The sequence below is a fragment of the Protomyctophum parallelum genome (assembly GCF_964188405.1).
Source record: "Protomyctophum parallelum genome assembly, chromosome: 2".
NCBI classification, from domain to species: domain Eukaryota; kingdom Metazoa; phylum Chordata; class Actinopteri; order Myctophiformes; family Myctophidae; genus Protomyctophum; species Protomyctophum parallelum.
In genome coordinates, this window is record NC_139699.1 from 53,176,784 (window position 1) to 53,196,571 (window position 19,788).

Here is a 19,788-nt window from a genome sequence, read left to right on the forward strand (position 1 = left end):
AAACTGGAGTAATATGTTCTCTCATCTTAGTTCTAGTTAAAACTCTGGCTGCTGCATTTTGGACAAGTTGTAATCTGTCAGTTGTTTTCTTAGGCAGTCCTGAAAAAAGTGCATTGCAGTAATCAAGCCGAGAAAAAACAAAGGCGTGGATTAGCGTTTTTGCATCGTCCAAGGACACATAGGCTCTGATTCGTGCAATATTTCTAAGGTGAAAAAAGGCAATCTTGGTAACATGATTAATGTGTGAATTAAAATTAAATTCAGAATAACAATAATAACCCCCAGGTTCTTTACTGTACTGTTACTTTCTACAGTCAGGTTGCCAAGTCTGCTTAATATTGATTATTTCTGTTCACTAGAACCGATTATGAGAACTTCTGTCTTATCCTCATTTAGCTTGAGAAAGTTCTCACTCATCCAACATTTGACAGACAGGTAACCAGCGGGTCTAAAGCACAGGGATCATCTGGAGCCACAGAAAGATATAGTTGGGTATCATCAGCATAGAAATGAAAATTGACTCCGTGATTGGCAATGAGTTCGCCCAATGGCAGTATGTACAAGGAAAAAAGCAGAGGGCCAAGAATCGAGCCCTGTGGAATACCAGAACTGATGTCGTGTTTGTCTGAGTCAAACTCGGCTAGATTGACAAAGTAACTTCTATTTGATAGGTAGGAGGAAAACCAGGACAGGGCCGTACCAGCGAGGTCTCAGTCATTCATAAATAATGTTTGTTCATGAGCTGGTCACTGAGCTCTCATTGGCTCCAGTGCATTCTGCCGAACTTCCGGGTGTAGTTTGGCTCCCGTGAAAGTGTCCATGAAAGTGTCATGGCGCAGCCCAGTCACGTGACCACTTCACTTCCTTCTAAGAGCTTCCTTGCCCAGTATCAGTATTAGGATGTTGATATTCATTCACCAGCCAACACTCCCCACTCACAGGTAGTACCCCCCCCCAGAGAGGACGTATAGGGCCTTAGTCCTACTCCTCCTCCCAGCCAACACTCCCCATTGACAGGTAGTTACCCCCCCCCCCCCCCCCCCAGATAGGACCTATAGGGCCTTAGTCCTACTCCTCCTCCCAGCCAACACTTCCCACTCACAGGTAGTGGAGCCGCCGCTCCACTGTTGGTCGCCCGCTCCGCATCTCGCTCCTCCAACCAGCTTCTATACCTGCGCCCACCTGACGGCATAAAGGCGTCCTGAAGTCTTCACTCCGGGCCGCTGTCCAACAGTCACTCCAGAGTGGAGCAGGCTAGAGGCAGCGCGCCCTCCGTGCAGGGAGAACATGCACAGAGTAATATAGTGCAACATCAGTATGGCAAGAGTTGCTAATGCTATGTTTGATCAGTCTGTTGTCTGTGGTTAATCATTCATGTTAAAGTCCATTATGGTGTCATGATCAAGAGCAGTAGTAACAGGTAGTATCTCCTCACCCTGTACATTTGTTTGAGCTAGGATAAAGCGTAGAGTAGCCAGTTAGGCTCTCGTGTTCTTGTTTGGTAGTTAGTCAGATATGGGAGGTTTTTTTTGGTTATAGGGTTGAGAGTTAGGATGTTTTGATACTTTCTTTGATTTAGGACCTGCGCAGCCCTGCTCGCCCTGTACATAGCAATTCTGTATAGTTCATATTGAATACTTATATATATTGTTCCTATAATTTGTATGCCACAAAGAATAATAAAATAACTTTTGGTCCTAGACTCGGTGAGTCGTAACACCTCCCGTTAGTCCGACCTGTGCTGCGGGTTACAAATCACCTGTGGCTTTCCTGTTAGCTCGGACGGGGCTGAGTTGGCTCTACCGAACTTCACAACGCGGGAACGCGCATGCTTTAGTGCGCTTGGTGGTGTCTCTCATGGCTCACGTTCGGTAGAGACGGTGCCCCTCCGTCACAGTCTATGGGGAGGATTTTAGTGTAATATGTACAGATTTTGGGGTTTTCTAGGCGTGTATGTACGGAAATGTCAATCTGTGCTATTTCACTATGTTTGGGTGAGACCGGGTTGTTTGTATTGTTGCTCCGTGTCCCCTTTCCCCAATAGGACCTCAATGGAAACAAGCCAGCTAGCTGTCTTGTGTCTGTATCCTTTTAAATTCATTCTCAATAAAGTGTTCAATCAATCAATCAATCAATCAATCAATCAGGCTTAAAGGAGTAGTTCACCCCATGAAAACTTGAATTCGTGACGATTTTGAATGTTGTGCTCATCAGTTGATTGGCTGAGCACGGAATGTGACATATGATGATGTATGATGATAAGAGCGCCACTCACTTCACACAAGTGTGATTTTTATGTTTTTGTCACATTTTGAAGCCAATCATTTGATGACCAGGTCATCAGTAGGAGACTCAGTAGGAGACTGCTAGTCTCCTCCTACCAGAGACTCCGCCAGTCATCAAATTATTGGCTTCGGAATGCAACAATAACAAAAACAAAATCCATGAATACAAGGCTTCATGGGGTGTATAATTGATAGAAAATCTGTCAATTTTTTAAACTATACTATATACTATAAACTATACTTTAAGTTTATAGGGCGACTATACGACAGCGACACACATCTGCGACAATTATTGTGCTGTGCTTATTAGCACAGCACACGCAAATGTAGTTGGCTGACACAAAAAGGGCATATAAATGCTGACAACATGGTAGATGATTGATACAGTGACCTTACAGCAACATGTAGCAACATGAACAATTTGCATCAGAGTCAGCAATTCACAAAATAAAAAAATATATGTATTTATGATATCGTCATCATCATCCTATCTAGTAAAACAAATAATTGGTAAAAAAGTACTTTTACTAACATAAAAGGTCATATAGTTTTATTTAATGTAAATAAAAAATCGCTGGTGAAAGGTGAAATACAATAATAATGTTTTTCCCAAAAACATTGTCAGGTCCAGAATTATCGTTGTATTTACCTCTGTAATCTGACAGCCGCCATCATCTAAATGATTTGTTTCTGTTTCCATTGGGTAAAGGACATTTTCCCTTAAAGAGATGCTCTGAGACATGCAGCCTTTGCACCACTATGTTGCAAACAAAAAGACTGCTGCCTTATAGACTTTAATTAGGGAGAATAACTAACCTTATGCAAGAGTTGTTGACATCCAATGGCCAAGTGTTGTGGGAGTTCACCTTTAACAATTTGTGTGTGGAAAGAAAACAAAATAAATTAAAATAGAAAGTGGCACCACTACTTCAAGTACTAATTAATAAGAGAAAAAACAAGGACCCTATCATCACAATCCTTGACACTTATAAAAAAGGATCAATTCAAAAAATCCTATCAATAAAAGATAATCTAGGTCTAGTTGGTACAGTTTTGGAATGATTTTGAACACAATAGCATATGGCTAATAAACCTGATACCATTTAACGTAGCTATGTAAATTGAAATATCTGGACACATTTCCTTTGTAGGGGAATTCTAATGGTGTTCACAGACCTATCTTAACTAATAACTACACAGAAAATTGGGAAAATATGAGTGAACAAAACAAGAAAAATAAGTCCATTGTGAACAGGTTAAAATTAGTTCAGGAATGTCCGGGGAAGGGTGTAAAGTCCTAGACACAAAGGAGCGTGCAACAACGATAAAGAGCTTGTAGTCTGGTCATGTCAGCCCAAAACTGGTCACAGACAGTAGACCAGCTACAGTGTAGCAATATATAACCTGAAGGTAAGCTGGATGCAGCGAGGCAAATTGTCATGCCCACTTCAAAAATAATGATAATTGTTACTTACTTACTTACTTACACCTACTACCCCTACTGGGGCATAGGCTGTCAACAAGCGATCTCCAGGTATCTCTGTCTTGAGCTGTTCTCTCCAGCTGGTTCCAGGTCATCTTCAATGATGGTGTCTAATGATGGTGCTTGCGGGCTTTCGTAGGCTTTTCCTTATTCCTTCCACGGACAGCTGGTTTTTCTCTGCCAGAGTTCTGTTGGTGTCTGGCCATTGGATGTGGAGGATCTTCCGCAGGCAGCTGTTAATGAAGATGATAATTGTGCAAGAAACATAACAAAATGGTATGAAAGGATACAAATGTGCAAGAAAATAAATGTTTTTAAAAAGCATAAAAGTTTTGCAAGAAACAGAATAAAAGAGGATACAAATATGAAAGAAAGAAAATAAAAACCATCCCCTAGAAACACTGGAAACGGACGACAAATGCTCTGGTCCTGGCAGAGCTCCCTGTCCAGTTAAGGGCGGGGCAACACGGCTATGGAAGGGTGTTAAAAGTATCACGTTTGTCAAGAAGGGTCCTTCCAGTTGGGTCCTGCTAACCTTGGTCAGTGTTCCTTGCCAGATTCTTCAGGTCGGTCAGTCGCATCCACATCCACCATTGTCAATGAAGATAGTTTGCTGGCCACGTGACCTTGTATTTCTATTTCATTTTGTTTTGAAACTTGTTTCCGAACTTCCTTCCTTGATGTTTTCATCTCCTCCACATTGAGATGCCAGTTACCACGGAACAGTATGGGCCTATTATTGAGTATATGCTGTACCGGTTCAGAGTCGTCAAACACCACAAAGCCAAAGTTAGAGACCTTCCCACCACTCCTGATGTTGACCTCCAGGACCTTACCAAATTGCTGAAAGAACTCTGTGAGCTCAGCCTTGTCCACGTCATGAGGAATGTTTCCCACAAACAGTTTTTTTGTTTTCATCACCTCCACATTGAGATAGTTAACGCGGAACTTTATGGGCCTCTTACTGAGGATCTGCTGTATAGGTTTTGAGTCGTCAAACACCACAAAGCCAAAGTTAGGGAGCTTCCCACCACTCTTGATAATGAGCTCCAGGACTGTACCGAATTGCTCAAAGAACTCAGTGAGCTCAGCCTTGTCTACGTTATGAGGGATTTGTCCCACAAACAGTTGGTGGTCAGAGTGTATCCTGACCTGAGCCTCTCCCTGCTTCCCTTCACACACGAGCCTGGGTTCTCTATGTACAGGTGGAGTTCCAGGTCGCTGATCTTTCTGCATTTTGGGAACAGGGATGTCCAGCATGTCCTCTCTCACCACATTCTCCCTCTCCAGCACTGTCAAATTCCTCTTCTCCACCTCCATTACCATGGCTTTAGCTTTCTCCTCTTTATCAGCAAGAATAATTTCCACCTCCCTCAACGCCATCTCCCACTCATCTAGATTGTGTCCCCAATCCTTCAGTCTCTTTTCTTCCACGGACGCAGGCTTTGTCACCTTCTCTGCCTCCACTGAGGATCCAGGACTGGCAGCCGCCGCAGAATTAAACTCCTCCTGACCAGCACCCTGTTTGGTGTCACAGCTAGGTGTCTGAGCATGGGTTGATGAACCCTGTAGAACTCTATTCATTGTTGACCTAGGTTTCATCTCCTCCACGTTGAGACGCCAGTTACCACGGAACTTTATGGGCCTATTACTGAGGATCTGCTGAACAGGTTCAGAGCCGTCAAACACCACAAATGCAAAGTTGGGGAGCTTCCCACCACTCCTGATAATGACCTCCAGAACTCTACCAAATTGATTAAAGAACTCAATGAGCTCTGCCTTTTCCACGTTGTGAGGGATGTTTCCCACAAACAGTTGGTGGGAGGTGGGTTTCATGTCTTCCGAGTCCTCACATGCTGGCCTGGGTCCTCTATGTACAGGTGGAGTTCCCGGGTTCTGGTTTCTCCGTGTTTTGGATTCAGGGGTGTCCAGCATGTCCTTCTCCCTCATTTTCTTCTCCCTTTCTTCCAAATTCTGCTTCCGCTTATCTACCTCCGTTATCATGGCTTTAGCTGTCTCCTCCCTCTCCTCAAGGTTCACTGCCAGCTCCCTCAGTGCCATCTCCCGTGCATCTAAATTGTGTCCCCAAGCAGTCAGTCGCTTCCCCTCCTCTAGGATTTTCTCCTCTTCCTCCATCTTACTCTCCAACTCCGGTTCCTCTTTGACTTTGCCGTTCTGACTGGTCATGATGGCATAATCCCAGTACACTTCCATTGCATTTATCAGTTAGTTCTTCTTCTGAGTTGACACTCTTTTCTCGTGTTATCCTTCCACTTAGCTTTGATGCAGGGTGGGTGGGGGCTATATACAGATAAATTGTGACGTGCAATGGCACGTCACCAGCTGTACCTTTACAGAGTTACGAGTTTCCATTGTACAACATATTATCACCAGTGGTCAAAGAGGTAGACCTACTCCATTATACTGATAAATTACAAACTTTGTACAGTAACTGTCCACCACTACTGGTGACGTAACATTATACATCACAAATGATCTGTATATGTACAGCCCCTGAGCCTTCAACTTGCATTCACACAACTCAGAATTACGTATCACATGAGAGTTTCCAGGCATTGTCCAAATCTGCCACGGCACTTTCTACAGTTACAATTAGCAATCACTTGCTAAGCATTGTCCAGACTGGCACGGTGACGGCACTTTCAACGGATTCGAAGATTGGAAAAATTGGTCTACAATATCTTCAAACAGATGAGGAGGACCAAGAATGGCATGCGGCAAAAGCCTTCTTCGATACCCTCAAAACAAAACTCCCGCTGCCACCCAACCCGCAACATGCTGTTACTATATCCATCTCCCCTCAAACCCTGTTCAACATGGAGGCAGAGAGCAGAGTTTATGAGATGGAAGGTCTGGAGAGATACTTAGATTACCAGGTGGAGCACGAAGACGAGCCTTTATTGCCAGGAGAGGCTTTCCCATTTGTCAAGGCATTGATGTCGGTCAACGTACGGCTGAGGGAGATCTACCCAGACAGTGAAGAGTTGTTTGACATTGTCCTCCTGTCTAGCAGCTATTCCCAAGTGGGAGTCCGATTCATCAACAGCATTAGTCATTACAATTTGGCCATCGAGAGAATCTGCATGACTGGAGGGCAAGATCATATTGACTACCTGAGGGCTTACAATACCAACCTTTACCTCACGAACGACCCAGAGAAAGTCACTGAGGCTATTAAAGAGGGCATTGCCGCTGCCACAGTCATGTCTCATGACCATGATTTCGAGTTGAGTGACATCCAGTTGAGAGTAGCCTTTGACGGAGATGCTTTACTCTCAGATGATTCTGAGATTATTGCGAGAAAAGTAGGTTTGGACAAGTCCTTTAAGCACAAGAATGAAAACGAGCACACGCCACTGGCCCAGAGTCCCCTGATGGGTTTCCTGGACGTCCTGGGGAAACTCCAGAAGAGGTTCTATGTCAAGGACGAGCGTGAATTCAGTCCCATCCGCACCTTCCTGGTCACAGCCTGCAGTGCCTCCAGCTCGGGGAACCGTGTCCTGAAAACACTGCGAAGCTGGGGCGTGGAAATCGACGAGGCTCTCATCACGGGTGGGTCCCCCAAGGGAGTGCTCCTTCAGAACATAAAACCCCACATCTACTTCAATGACCTAATGTTACAAATTCGGGGTGCCAAGGTACAGGAAAACCTTACTACACTGGGATTGGACAGATTGCAAATTACAGATTGGGGAACCCCATCAAGCAGCCAAAGAAGGAGTGATTTTGCACAAATTAAACAAAGCAATCTAAATGTACAGGGATTACGTGGTAGCTGAGAACAGCACCGTTGAGGAATCATGGTACTTGGAAAAGGATCTTACAATTTTTTTAACATTGCCCTTTAATGGGCTGTTTTTGTTGACATTTTTAGCACTTTATCTTTATCTACTTTGTTTAAGAAGGTTGAAAGAAACAGACGTTTAACACTGAAACATGAAATATGAAGTTATATCCTTTCATACGTTTTGTGGTTCCTCAACGTCAACATGTAGAAGACAGTCTGTATGAGTCTGTCTGTAAGTCACGTTGAGTGTGTCCACGATCTATGAAGTACTCCACAAATTTTTGTTGACGTATTGTAAATGGCTTTTTTGTTATACCTTTTTAGACTACATTTAGTACTGGAAGTAACTGGCAGTCTAATAGAGCTGAAAACTGCCTGACATTGTGTTTCTTCCATTTACATTTTTTTAGGTTGGTTCAAAGCAATTAACCTTATAGGGCACCCAGCATTTTTGAGGGGCCCCTTCAACATCTGGCTTTTGGGAATTACGTCATGTGGCAGCCACGTCTATAGAGTTTTAATGTTTGTTTAGATTTTAGAGCATGATGTTTGTTTAAAGAAGTGAGGCGCCCCTCACTTCACATTTGTTTAGTTTGTTTTGTATTTTTTGAAATATTTATATTTTTAAAACTTTAATTTTAGACTAGATATAATCTGATCCTAAAGGACACTTATGCATGGACACCGCCAGTGCAGGTCACGGTACCTCCACAAATTTGTATTTAACAATGTCTTATAATATTTAACATAAATCTGTACAATGGAAGTCAATATGGCTGTGATTGTGCTGGCATCTTGTACAAATATGGAGTTATGTCAATAAACCACAGTTCATACTGTGAATAGCAACACACAATGGATGCACAAGGCAAACCCATTTTTATGAGTGGTATTGTGCATATAATAAATTAAGCAAATAGTTTACTAGTTACTTTGCAGATTGTGATTATTATTACTACATGAACCACTTAAGCCGTTTAACATATCAGTGCTTTGCATGAAATGTATACAGTAGGATGGTGACTTGGTTGGTTGTTGGTCTCACCACCAGGTGGAGTCATACATCAAGATTGAATAAAGTAAAATCAGTACAGGGCTTATGAATGTGAGTAAATTAAGTAACTTATGAAATGCTGGTGGGCGAGGGGGAGCCCACGGCAACTGGTACGAGAATTAGTGAGTCGCCATTCAGACCCAAATGATCTGAGGTCCACCTGCCGGCCAGCCATCCCTTTAGCCAATTTTAATATAGGATAATTGTCTGATATGCCCATATTTGAAGATCTTTGTGTTATAACCACGCCACGCTTCTGTGGCCAACGCGGAAGTGCATCTCACCTAGCTCCAACTGCAGACTGTTTTTTGGTCGCTAAAGTTGCGAGCAAGTTGCCGTGCCGAACGTTGCAAAAGTTCGATTGAACCGACTCAGTGCCGTTCGAGTGGCGACGATAGGGACAGAATAGTAAATCATGTTCTGGCGGGAACTGCTATACAAAGTGGCTACTGGCCAATCACAATCACAAAGCTTCCTTGCACAAGCCGTGTAGAGTTTCGATTGACACATATATCTGTGAGTAACGTAAGTAAAAGTAAAGTAACAGTTTTTACTATACAATATTATTCGAGTTCAATGCAGTTCCTGTCACTGATTCTGAAAAAGTAAATCTGTTTTTTCAATTTCACCACCAGCGAACCATGATGCCCTGAAATATGCAACCAGAATGAAGCCAGAGTCGACTGTAGGCCTAATTGTTTTCAGTTGTGGAGAAAACAAAGGACACTTTCACAGCACAGTGATTTGTTAATGAATACCAAATTAGCTTCTCTGCTCTTCATCAGACGGCCCGGGTGGTGACAGCTGATGAGCTGCTGCTGATGTAGAAAGGTAATGGGATATCTGCCACATGACTCTACGTCAGCACACACACACACACACACACACACACACACACACACACACACACACACACACACACACACACACACACACACACACACACACACACACACACACACACACACACACACACACAATGCAAGAGTGTGAGAGAAACACTTCATGTACTGTCTACCTCACGTCACCAGGCTTTCCATCTACTGAGAAATAAGAGCAACTACCTGTGCACGGCGGTGGCGGGGGTCAGGGGCCGGATGGTAACCATAAGGTTGCGAGTTCGAACACTGGCTCCCCCAGAGTTAGTGTCGAAGTGTCCTTGAGCAAGACACTGAACCCCTAATTGCTCCCGATGTGCTGGTTGGTGCCTTGCATGGTTTGCGCTGCCATCGGTGTATGAATGTGTGTGTGATTGGGTGAATGCACACTCTGTAAAGTGCCTTGTATAAAGGCGCTATATAAATGCACCATTTACCGTTTACTGCTAATTGTTGCACAGGTTTTACACCAAGTGAATGCAAAACAGTGTATCCCAAGGGGTTGTGTAGCCTACTACTCATATTAAAAGGTGCAAATACGATAGAATTGTTATTTTCTTCCTTTTCCTTTAAACAATTGGTTATATGAGTACATGAGTGTATTGCTCATACAGTACATCAAACTGCCCATGATGAGAACTGCAATAGCTAAATGATGAATGAATATTAATTAAAATGTGTTAATTAAAACTGGCACTGTGCTGTGCATGTTTATCTTAAGTGAATACAACTATAGCTCATGTAATGATTTAGTTTCAATTAAGCCTAGAAGCCATTCTTGTTCGTTTGTTTATTTTCACATGCAAAAATATAAAAAAAATGATACACAAGGTCAATAAAAATGTGAAGGAGATAGCCTAAAAGCCCTCCAGGGGCTTGAGAAGTGGCATTCTCCAGGCATGTTTGTACATTCATAGTATAAAAACTACATCACATTGAACATGCAGATCTAAAACATTAGAACACATACAGTATACAGAGCAGAGAGGGGCGAAAAGGACAAGCGATTTTAGAGCCTTCTTGAATTGATGAGAAGACAATTGCCATAAATGTAAAGGTAGGGAGTTCCATATTTTAGACCCTCTGAAGCCTATTAAACTGAGTTTGAGACGTACGGGCCTTTGGAGGTCTGAGGTGATTTGAGCTGTGTTGGCCGTGTGAACAGTACTGTGAAATATATATATTTGGGTATAATTATACCCAAATAGATTATGGAAAAAGGTGGGAAGGGTTTTCCCCAGTGAGCCCATGAACAAATAGACCAATTTGAAGATGGTTCACTTTGTAAACACTGAGGACACCTAATCGACTAAATAAAGCCTGAGAAGAATTCTCACAGCACCTCAGTTCAGAATGGCATATCATTAGCTGTGATTGGATTAATGAATAATATGTAACATCCTGGAGGGCTTTTTCAAACAAGTTTGCTAAAAACTGACAATGAATTCCTGTTTACAGATTTAAATTATTACAAAACATACATCTACTATTTTTAACTTTGTGTGAACTTTAATAAGTTCACATCATGACATGGTGAGAGCTTGTAGATAGATGACTGCATGATTTCCTACTTTAAGAACATGAAAAAGTTTTGGAGAAAAAAAATAAAAAATAAATCACACCCGTGTGACGTGAGGGGCACTCTTATGATCATAAATCATCTCATTCCGGGCAATCACAATTAGCGTCCTCACTTTTATCTTCAATATGGCGTTGGAGTGGCTAGCGCTCCTCAAAAAAACAAATTATTTTTACACTTAACGAAATCTGAGCACTTCTTCCAACACTGCTTGAACGTATAAACCCCAGCAGCCTGCCTGTCTTATGTGTTTTGCCTCCAATGTCTAGCTTTCGTTATTACGTCATGTAACAGCCAAGTCTATGGCTTTTTAATATTTGTTTAGAGCATTTCTTCTCTGGCAATGTTTGTTTAGAGCACTTAAAACAAACTTTGAATGGACTTTTAATGTTTATTAAAAGGGCACTTTTGTTTGTTTAGAGCATGTGGGGGTCACTAGACATCAGGCCAGGTCAGTGCTAGCCTCGGTCTCAGGCTTAGGGCCGATTCATACTCCTATTTTAGAGCCGAATAAAAGTCTGTTCGGCGCTGAAGAGCCTACAATTTGACGTCATTTGAGGTTCGGGGGGGCGGGTACCGTCCTAAAGTCGGCTCTTCGGTGCTACTGAAAATTTCTGACGAGCCGAAATCATTTCGGCACTACAGCGCCGAAACAGCGGTAAAATAGGAGTATGAATCGGCCCTTACTTATCTGCGAAAAGAAAAGCCTGGTCACAACATAAGGCAGAGAAGCTATCGGCGGATGTATCGTCGATATTTTCCCGACCAATCACAACACTTGATTTGCGGAGAATGTAAACTGATTTGTAAAGCATCAACGGAATTTCCTTGGGCGATACTTCCGCTAAAATCCCACAACTTCCGCCCAAACAAATGATAGCCTCTACAGCATATAGGTCTTGCCCAGGGTAGGTCAGACAGTGGAGCTGCGGAGACAGAGCGCACGCAGCCCAGAAGACCACACCCCCGCCTCGGCCACGTCATTGAGGAGCGCTACCTACCTACTTACCTGCCCGTTAACCCAACTGTGTGAAATATTGAATAAATGCCCACTTGCCTCCGTGTTTGGTGTTGTTCATTGCTCCACAAGCACTTTAAACAGACCTAGAGTGGCAGCCAAGTCTATAGACGTTTAATGTTTGTTTAGACTGCACTTTAAACAAACTTTACCATGGGGCACCTCACTTCACACAAGTGTGATTCTTTGCCTCACAAGAGATGTAACCTGACTCGGCCAAACAAGCTCATTTCTTCGGCTTCAACTCCTCAGCGGCATTTCGAAGGAAGATCTGGGACTTGTCCTGGGGCTTATAGTACTCGTGTCCCTTGGACCAATCATAGCTGGCGGCGTAGGCAAATATTTTTCCGTTGCTGTTGAAACAGCTGGCGGTGATTGGCTGGTGTAGTGGGTCCGACATCTTCAGTTTGGTGCGCTTGTCTTTGTCCCAGAAGTAGAAGCGTCCGTCTGAGCCCACGGTGGCTAGCGTACCGTGTTCGGGGTGGAAGGAGATGCCGTTTACAGCATAGATGGCCTGGTAGGAAGAGTTGTTTGTTCCCTCAGACCTGTGGCATTTGAAGGTGAAGTTCTCCTTCTGTGGGTTCTGTTGAGTATCCATGTAGTGGATGGCAACGCGACCCTCGATGCTTCCCAGGGCAAAGCCTGAGGGGTTATTATTCTGCTTATCCTTGAAGATGGCGACGCATCGGTGCTGGAACTTGAGAAGAGAGTCTATTTTACACTTTAATAAAGTGGGCTCATGCTGTAGCTGTAGGATGGACAGCCCTCTATCGGCCGTAGCCACTACTGCCATGGGGTAAACCACGTCGGCATAGTGGCATCGCTCCGGGAGCGACAGTGATAACATGGGTTTGGAGGTGCGGGTGTCCCAGAACTTGAGCGTTCTGTCCCAGCTGCCAGTCATGACACAGCTGTAGTTGGGGGCTTTGATCCAGTGGATGGATTTGATGGGTGCGTCGTGTTGTGCAATCTGCACCGCCGTGTTGCTGTTCAGGTCCCACATCTTAGCCGTCTTGTCGCAAGAGGCCGTGAACACTTTGCTCCCGTCGTCGCTCCAGCAGACGTCCAGCACGGGGCCAGCGTGCATCTGATGGGCTTTGGGGACGGTCTGGCCGTTGTTCAGTACCTCCCAGCACCGCACGTCGTTGGCCCATGACCCGCCGATGAGGAAATCCCCTTGCGTGGATGCAGGACTGAACTCCAGGCAGCTGATGCTGTCGGTCGGGGGTGGAGTCACTTCGTGGACAACATCTGCTGTTGATGGGCGCTGAAAGCCAGTATTTGACCCGAACCCAAAACTCATGGTGTTGCAAACTTAGTAGTTACCCCACAGTGTGTACATATGATCTACCAACAACCACACATGTGTTCACATGTCTTACATAAATAGTACAATCATCTGACACTCCTATGACATGTTGATGGTGTCAGTCATCTCCATTTCTGAGCAAATAAACTCTATAAAATCAATTATGTGTATATGAGTGTGTATGGCTGACCTTTGCCATATATGGAGATCTTTGTATGGTCCATCTGTCCTTGTCCCTTTGCCCATATATGTCCATTGTCATCAGTATATATGTCATCAGTATGCAGATGAACATATATGGGCATATCGGTCGGTTTGGCAGTTCTAGTCAACTGGATCTCCATTTATGCCTATATATGAGCATATCAGTCGGACTCCAATACAACCGATGTGTCCTTAATTGGCAATACTGTACACACACAGTTTGAAGTCGATCAGTCAAATAGTTGAAGAGATTTGCACACTGACTATTTAGATGTCGTCATCACGCATTTATAAATGTAGCCTACTTGTTAGTGTACTTGCCTTGGCAACCAGACTATAGTAATTCACTGAACTTATTATATGTTTAGGACAAATATCCTATTCCTTCCCCAACTGGCGTGGCTATGAGATCCAACTCCATCACAGCTGGTGATGTCACAGCATGTCACGTTTTATCCATATTTAACAGCCTCCACACTTCACAGCTTTAAGTGTTTTATGGGAAATTCAGAACGAGTTTCTCGTGTCGGATTACAGATGGACGACTTTCAGACAGAACCGGTGGAAGTGACACAATTCCAAGATTATCTGCCAGAACAGACGCAGCATGTCAACATGATCACCGGCTCTGTTTGTGGAGAAAAAGGAATGGGAAAATCATTCAAACCCGACACCACAAAGAGTGAACAGATTTCTCTTGCTCCCTCGTCTGCTGAGGAGAGCCTGTTAGGAGAGGGGGATGAAGGATCAAAGACGGACCTTCCCTGGGTGGGGAAGGGAGCAAAGATACGCAAGGGTGAAGAATGGGAAAGGATGTTAGATGGAAACTATAAGTGTAAGTATTGCAGTTACACCAACAAGAAGGCTCGTCTGAAAGAGCACATCCGAATCCACACAGGAGAAAAACCCCACTGCTGCCACCTGTGTTCGTTCTCCTCGGCATACGAGCGCAACATCTCTCGCCACCACCAACGCTGCCACAACCTTCTGCCCAAAACGGGAGGGGAGCGCTCCCTGCCCTCCAAACGGAAGGGGAAGGTCAAGCTCATTGTCAAATTTACACCTCTAAAGAAGAAGCGAGTGCCAAAGTCAGATGACCTGATTGACCTCTTTAGCGATCTGCACCACCCGTTGAATAATGATGAGGACATGGCCCACAAATCCCTTGACAGCAGTTTAAGCACCAACGCCAACGATGTTTCAAGCCACGGCCCACCAGCCCAGATGTCGACAATCACTTGCCCAAACGGGGTCTCTGAGGATGAGAAGCCCCCCATCGTCACACAGCATCAGGACTTGGGTTCGCCGCTCGCCGTGGGGGTCCAGACACCTCCGGCTGAGGACTCCTGTTACACAGAGGACAGGAAGTACAGCACGCCTGGCACGCCCGCCCAAGACCAACCTCAGAAATGCCTCCACTGTGATGTTGATTTCGGTGATAACATCCTCTATACCATTCACATGGGCTGCCATGGATATGAATACCCGTTCCAGTGCAACATCTGCGGTTACACGTGCAGAGACAAGTATCATTTTGCGTGTCATTTTGCTCGTGGACATGGACAACATGTAAAGTGACACTCACCACATAGCATAATCGTCGCTCGGATATCAGCTACTATGACATCAGGGCTACCTACAAGGGGAGGGAAACTGATGATTAATAGGGCCAGATTTCGGTGCCATGTCATTATTCCGACCTCCCATAATTCTGAACAAACCCTAACCCCAGTTTTAACCGGCCCACATGTAGGTCGCTAACCCCATAGACATAAAGGCTAGATGGCTCAAGGCGGAGTCTCTGACGTAGTTCACCCGGCGGCCATCTTGCTTCGGGGCTACGTACAGTACTGCACTACAGTACTACAGTACAGTACAGTACAGTACAGTACAACTCGCTCAAATCTTGACGGATTTACAAACGGGTTGGTTTATTACAAACGTTGTCAACGTGGCTATGACTCAGGATGGTTATTTAAAAGCACATGGCCCATAGAAACAATGCTATGCTGCCCCGAGGTAAGATTGCTGCCACGTAGCAACGTCGCTCTCCATTGGCCAGAGCGTGGGTGAGCCATCTAGCTTTCTTATATATATATATATATATATATATATATATATATGGCTAACCCTAACCTCAGTCTTAACCGACCGTATAGGTCGAACTAAGGGGAGGTCGGACATGCAGTCCACACTCACCTCATCTCCCTTAGAGATGAGTCGCTTCTTCGCCTGGAAAGGAGCCAGCTTAGGTGGTTCGGGCATCTGGTTAGGATCCCTCTCTGGCTTCTCCCTAGGGAGGTCCTCGAGGCACGTCCCACTGGGAGGAGACCCCGGGGAAGACCAAGGCGCAGTTGGAGAAAAAAACACATCGACTCACTGGCCTTGGAACGTCTCGGGATCCCCCAGGAGGAAGTCACTAATGTTGCTCTGGAGAGGGAAGTCTGGAACACTCTGGTGGAGCTGTTGACCCCGTGACCCGACTACGGATAAGCTGAAGATGGATGGATGGATATGCATTTAGTTATATATACTTATGTTAACTTAATGAACTCAAATACAAATACATTGGACATAAAAAAGACAATGTTTATAAAAATCAATAATACATTATTTATCATATCATTTAATATTACAGTATTCGGATATTAGCCTGCTAGCCGCATTAAGTTAATGTATATGAATCTTGTTCTTTGATTGACTTTTTTTATTACATTGGCGGCCATTTTATCACTGGAAAGATTTGCCTCCAGGATGGAACCTAGGTAGGTAATTTCATCTTTTCGCGTGATAATATTGTCACCCACTCTAATCAAGAAGTCGTCAGCCTTGCTGAGATTACTATTTGAACCAAAGAGAATGGATTCAGTTTTTCCCAGATGTAAAGATAGTTTGTTATCAGCGAGCCAGGTGCTCAGAGCGAGCTGAGGGCCTTTTCAACCTGCAGCTTGTTCCTGTATGAGACCAGCAGTGCTGAGTCATCTGCAAACAGGAACAAATTGCAGTCACAAGCTGATCACAAGCGGTCATGTCGTTAACATATATCAGGAACCGTATAGGCCCTAGTATGCTTCCTTGTGGAACACCACAGCTCACTGGGGAGGGGGGGGGGGGCAGTATTCTGTTCACCTCCACCATCTGTTCTCTCCCCTCCAGGTAGGATTGCATCCAACTCACTAATGTGCTATCAAAACCAATTACTTTTAGCTTGTTTACCAGTATGGAGTGGTTCAGTGTCAAAAGCTTTTTGGAGGTCCAGCATGACCATGCCGCAGTATTTGCCAGCATCCACCTCTTGTTTGATGTGGTTGCTCAAATAGAGTATAGGCATGTGTCAGTGGAGTGGGATGTTCTGAAGCCCGATTGGAATTCGTACATTAATGTTTTTGTGGCAAGATACTTTTCAACATGTATAGTTTGTATGTATGCATGTATGTATGCATGAATGCATGCATGCATGTCCGTTTCAGCACGGACAGCACGGTGCGGCCGTGTGAACAGTACTGTGCAAAGTAGTACAGCACACAGTTTTCTTTATTTTTTACCCAGGGTAGTAGCTGAGCACAAGTGCTCATTTTCAGCAACGCCCTGCACACAGAAACACACATTAAAACCTGGGAGCTGACCAGTACAACCAGTCTTATACTGTTGCCCACTAAGCAGCTCCACTGGAGCAGTTGGGGTTGAGGGTTCGGGGCACTTCAGCAGTGTTGGGTGAGTGATGACCAATCACTTCCCGACCCAGAGTACAGTACAGTATTCTTTTAAAGTGAAATATCCCTTTAAGACAATTTTAATATAATATAAACTTTACTATTGTAACTCCCTCCTTACTGGCCTACCGGCATGTGCACTTAAGCCCCTCCAACTGATCCAAAATGCCGCAGCTCGCTTGGTCTTCAACCAGCCAAAATTCTCACGTCTCCCCCCTTCTCCGCTCCCTCCATTGGCTCCCGGTCGCTGGCCGCACAGAATACAAAACTCTGATGCTGGCATTCAAAGCAACCAAAGGTATGGCTCCCCCATATCTTACAAGTATGATCGTACCCTATACAAACGCTCCCGCACCCTCAGATCAGCCAACACAGGGAAGCTGGAAGTACCTTCACTAAAAACGCCGGGACAACACTCCACACGTTCCAAACTCTTCTCCCTTCTGGCTCCAAAACTATGGAATGCACTTCCCATCACAATCAGAACTGCAGCCTCACTCCCAATCTTCCACCGTAGTCTGAAAACCCACCTTTTCAGACTCCACCATGGCCTGTAGCACTTGCCCTATATTATAGCCCCTTAGATGTAGCACTTTGTTTAAAATGCTATCTAAGTCTACATAGACTAATAGCATGTTAGGTAAACAGCACTAGAATTGCATTTTATGTAGTCATAGCACTTTATAGTACATGTATAATATAGTAGGCCTATAGTATGTATAGTTTACATATACAGTGCCTTCGGAAAGTATTCACACCCCTTCACTTTTACCACATTTTGTTTTGTTATAGCCTCATTTCAAAACGGATTAAATTAGTTTTTCCCCTCATCAATCTACACACAATAGCCCACAATCACTAAGTGGAATTATTTTTCTAGCATATTTCTAGAATTTATAAAAAATAAAAAACTGAAATATCACATGTACATAAGTATTCACACTCTTTGCTATGACACTCAAAACTGAGCTCAAATGCATCCTGTTTTCACTGATTGTCCTAAAGATGTTCGTACCACTTGACTAGAGTGCACCTGTGTGAAATTCAGTTGATTGGACTTGATTGGGAAAGGCAAACACCTGACTATATAATGCCCCACAGCTCACAGTGCATTGGCAAAAAAAAAACAAGCCATGAAGTCAAAGGAATGGTCTATAGACCTCCGAGACAGAATTGTATCACGGCACAGAGCTGGAGAAGGGTACCAAAATTTTTCTGCAGCATTGAAGGTCCCAAAGAGCACAGTAGCCTCCATTATTCGTAAATGGAAGAAGTTCAGAACCACCATGACTCTTCCTAGAGCTGGCCGCCCGTCCAAACTGAGCAATCGGGGGAGAAGGGCCTCGGTCAGGGAGGTGACCAAGAACCCCATGATCACTCTGACAGAGCTCCAGCGTCACTCTGAGGAAATGGGAGAAACTTCCAGAGGGACAACCATCTCTGCAGCACTCCACCGATCAGGCCTTTATGGTAGAGTGGCCACACGGAAGTCTCTCCTCAGTAAAAGGCACATGACAGCCCGCTTAGAGTTTGCCAAAAGGCACCTAAACGACACTCAGACCATGCTTAACAAGTTTCTCTGGTCTGATGAAACCAAAATAGAGCTTTTTGGCCTGAATGCCAAGCGTCACGTCTGGAGGAAACCAGGCACCGCTCATCACCTGGCAAATACCATCCCTACGGTGAAGTATGGTGGTGGCAGCATCATGCTGTGGGGATGTTTTTCAGCGGCAGGAACTGGGAGACTTGTCAGGATAGAGGGAAAGATGAATGGGGCCATGTATAGAGACATTCTGGATGGAAACCTGCTCCAGAGCGCTCGGGACCTCCGACTTGGTCGACGATTCACCTTCCAACAGGACAACGACCCCAAGCACACAGCTAAGATAACGAAGCAGTGGTTTAAGGGCAACTCTGTGAAAGTCCTTGAGTGGCCCAGTCAGAGCCCAGACTTGAACCCCATTGAGCATCTCTGGAAGGACTTGAAAATAGCTGTGCAGCCAGCGACGCTCCCCATCTAACCTGACAGAGCTTGAGAGGATCTGCAGAGAAGAATGGGAAAAATACCCCAAATTCAAGTGTGCCAAGCTTGTAGCATCATTCCCAAAAAGGCTTAAGGCTACAATTGCTTCCAAAGGTGCCTCAACAAAGTACTAAATAAAGAGTGTGAATACTTATGTACATGTGTTTTTCCAGTTTCTTATTTTTTATAAATTAACAAAATATTCGAAACAACTTATTTCACTTCATCATTATGGGGTATTGTGTGTAGATTGATGAGGAAAAAAAAACTAATTTAATCCATTTTGAAATGAGGCTGTAACAAAACAAAATGTGGTAAAAGTGAAGGGGCGTGAATACTTTCCGAAGGCACTGTATAGTTTCATGATAGATACTCCACTGTTACGTTCTTAGCTTACGCATGTTTCATGAGAACTACTTTTTATATATGTGATG

General features: G+C 44.3%; 3 protein-coding genes across 3 annotated transcripts; 2 read left to right on the plus strand and 1 right to left on the minus strand.

Annotated features, from left to right (window-relative positions):
• Positions 1–6,051: 6,051 nt before the first annotated feature.
• On the plus strand, positions 6,052–9,457 carry LOC310854673 (cytosolic 5'-nucleotidase 1A-like; the record flags this gene model as incomplete). Its single annotated transcript, XM_083759348.1, has 3 exons — positions 6,052–6,058; positions 6,481–7,427; positions 9,416–9,457. 3 exons carry the CDS (start codon positions 6,052–6,054, stop codon positions 9,455–9,457), a joined length of 996 nt encoding a protein of 331 aa, XP_083615474.1.
• Positions 9,458–12,331: 2,874 nt separating this feature from the next.
• On the minus strand, positions 12,332–13,408 carry LOC310854674 (mRNA export factor-like; the record flags this gene model as incomplete). The annotated part of the gene is made up of 1 exon (XM_083759349.1): positions 12,332–13,408. One exon carries the CDS (start codon positions 13,406–13,408, stop codon positions 12,332–12,334), a length of 1,077 nt encoding a protein of 358 aa, XP_083615475.1.
• A 747-nt stretch (positions 13,409–14,155) lies between these two features.
• Positions 14,156–15,196, plus strand: LOC310854675 (zinc finger protein Pegasus-like; the record flags this gene model as incomplete). Its single annotated transcript, XM_083759350.1, has 1 exon — positions 14,156–15,196. The coding sequence occupies one exon, from the start codon at positions 14,156–14,158 to the stop codon at positions 15,194–15,196; it is 1,041 nt and encodes a 346-aa protein (XP_083615476.1).
• Positions 15,197–19,788: the final 4,592 nt, after the last annotated feature.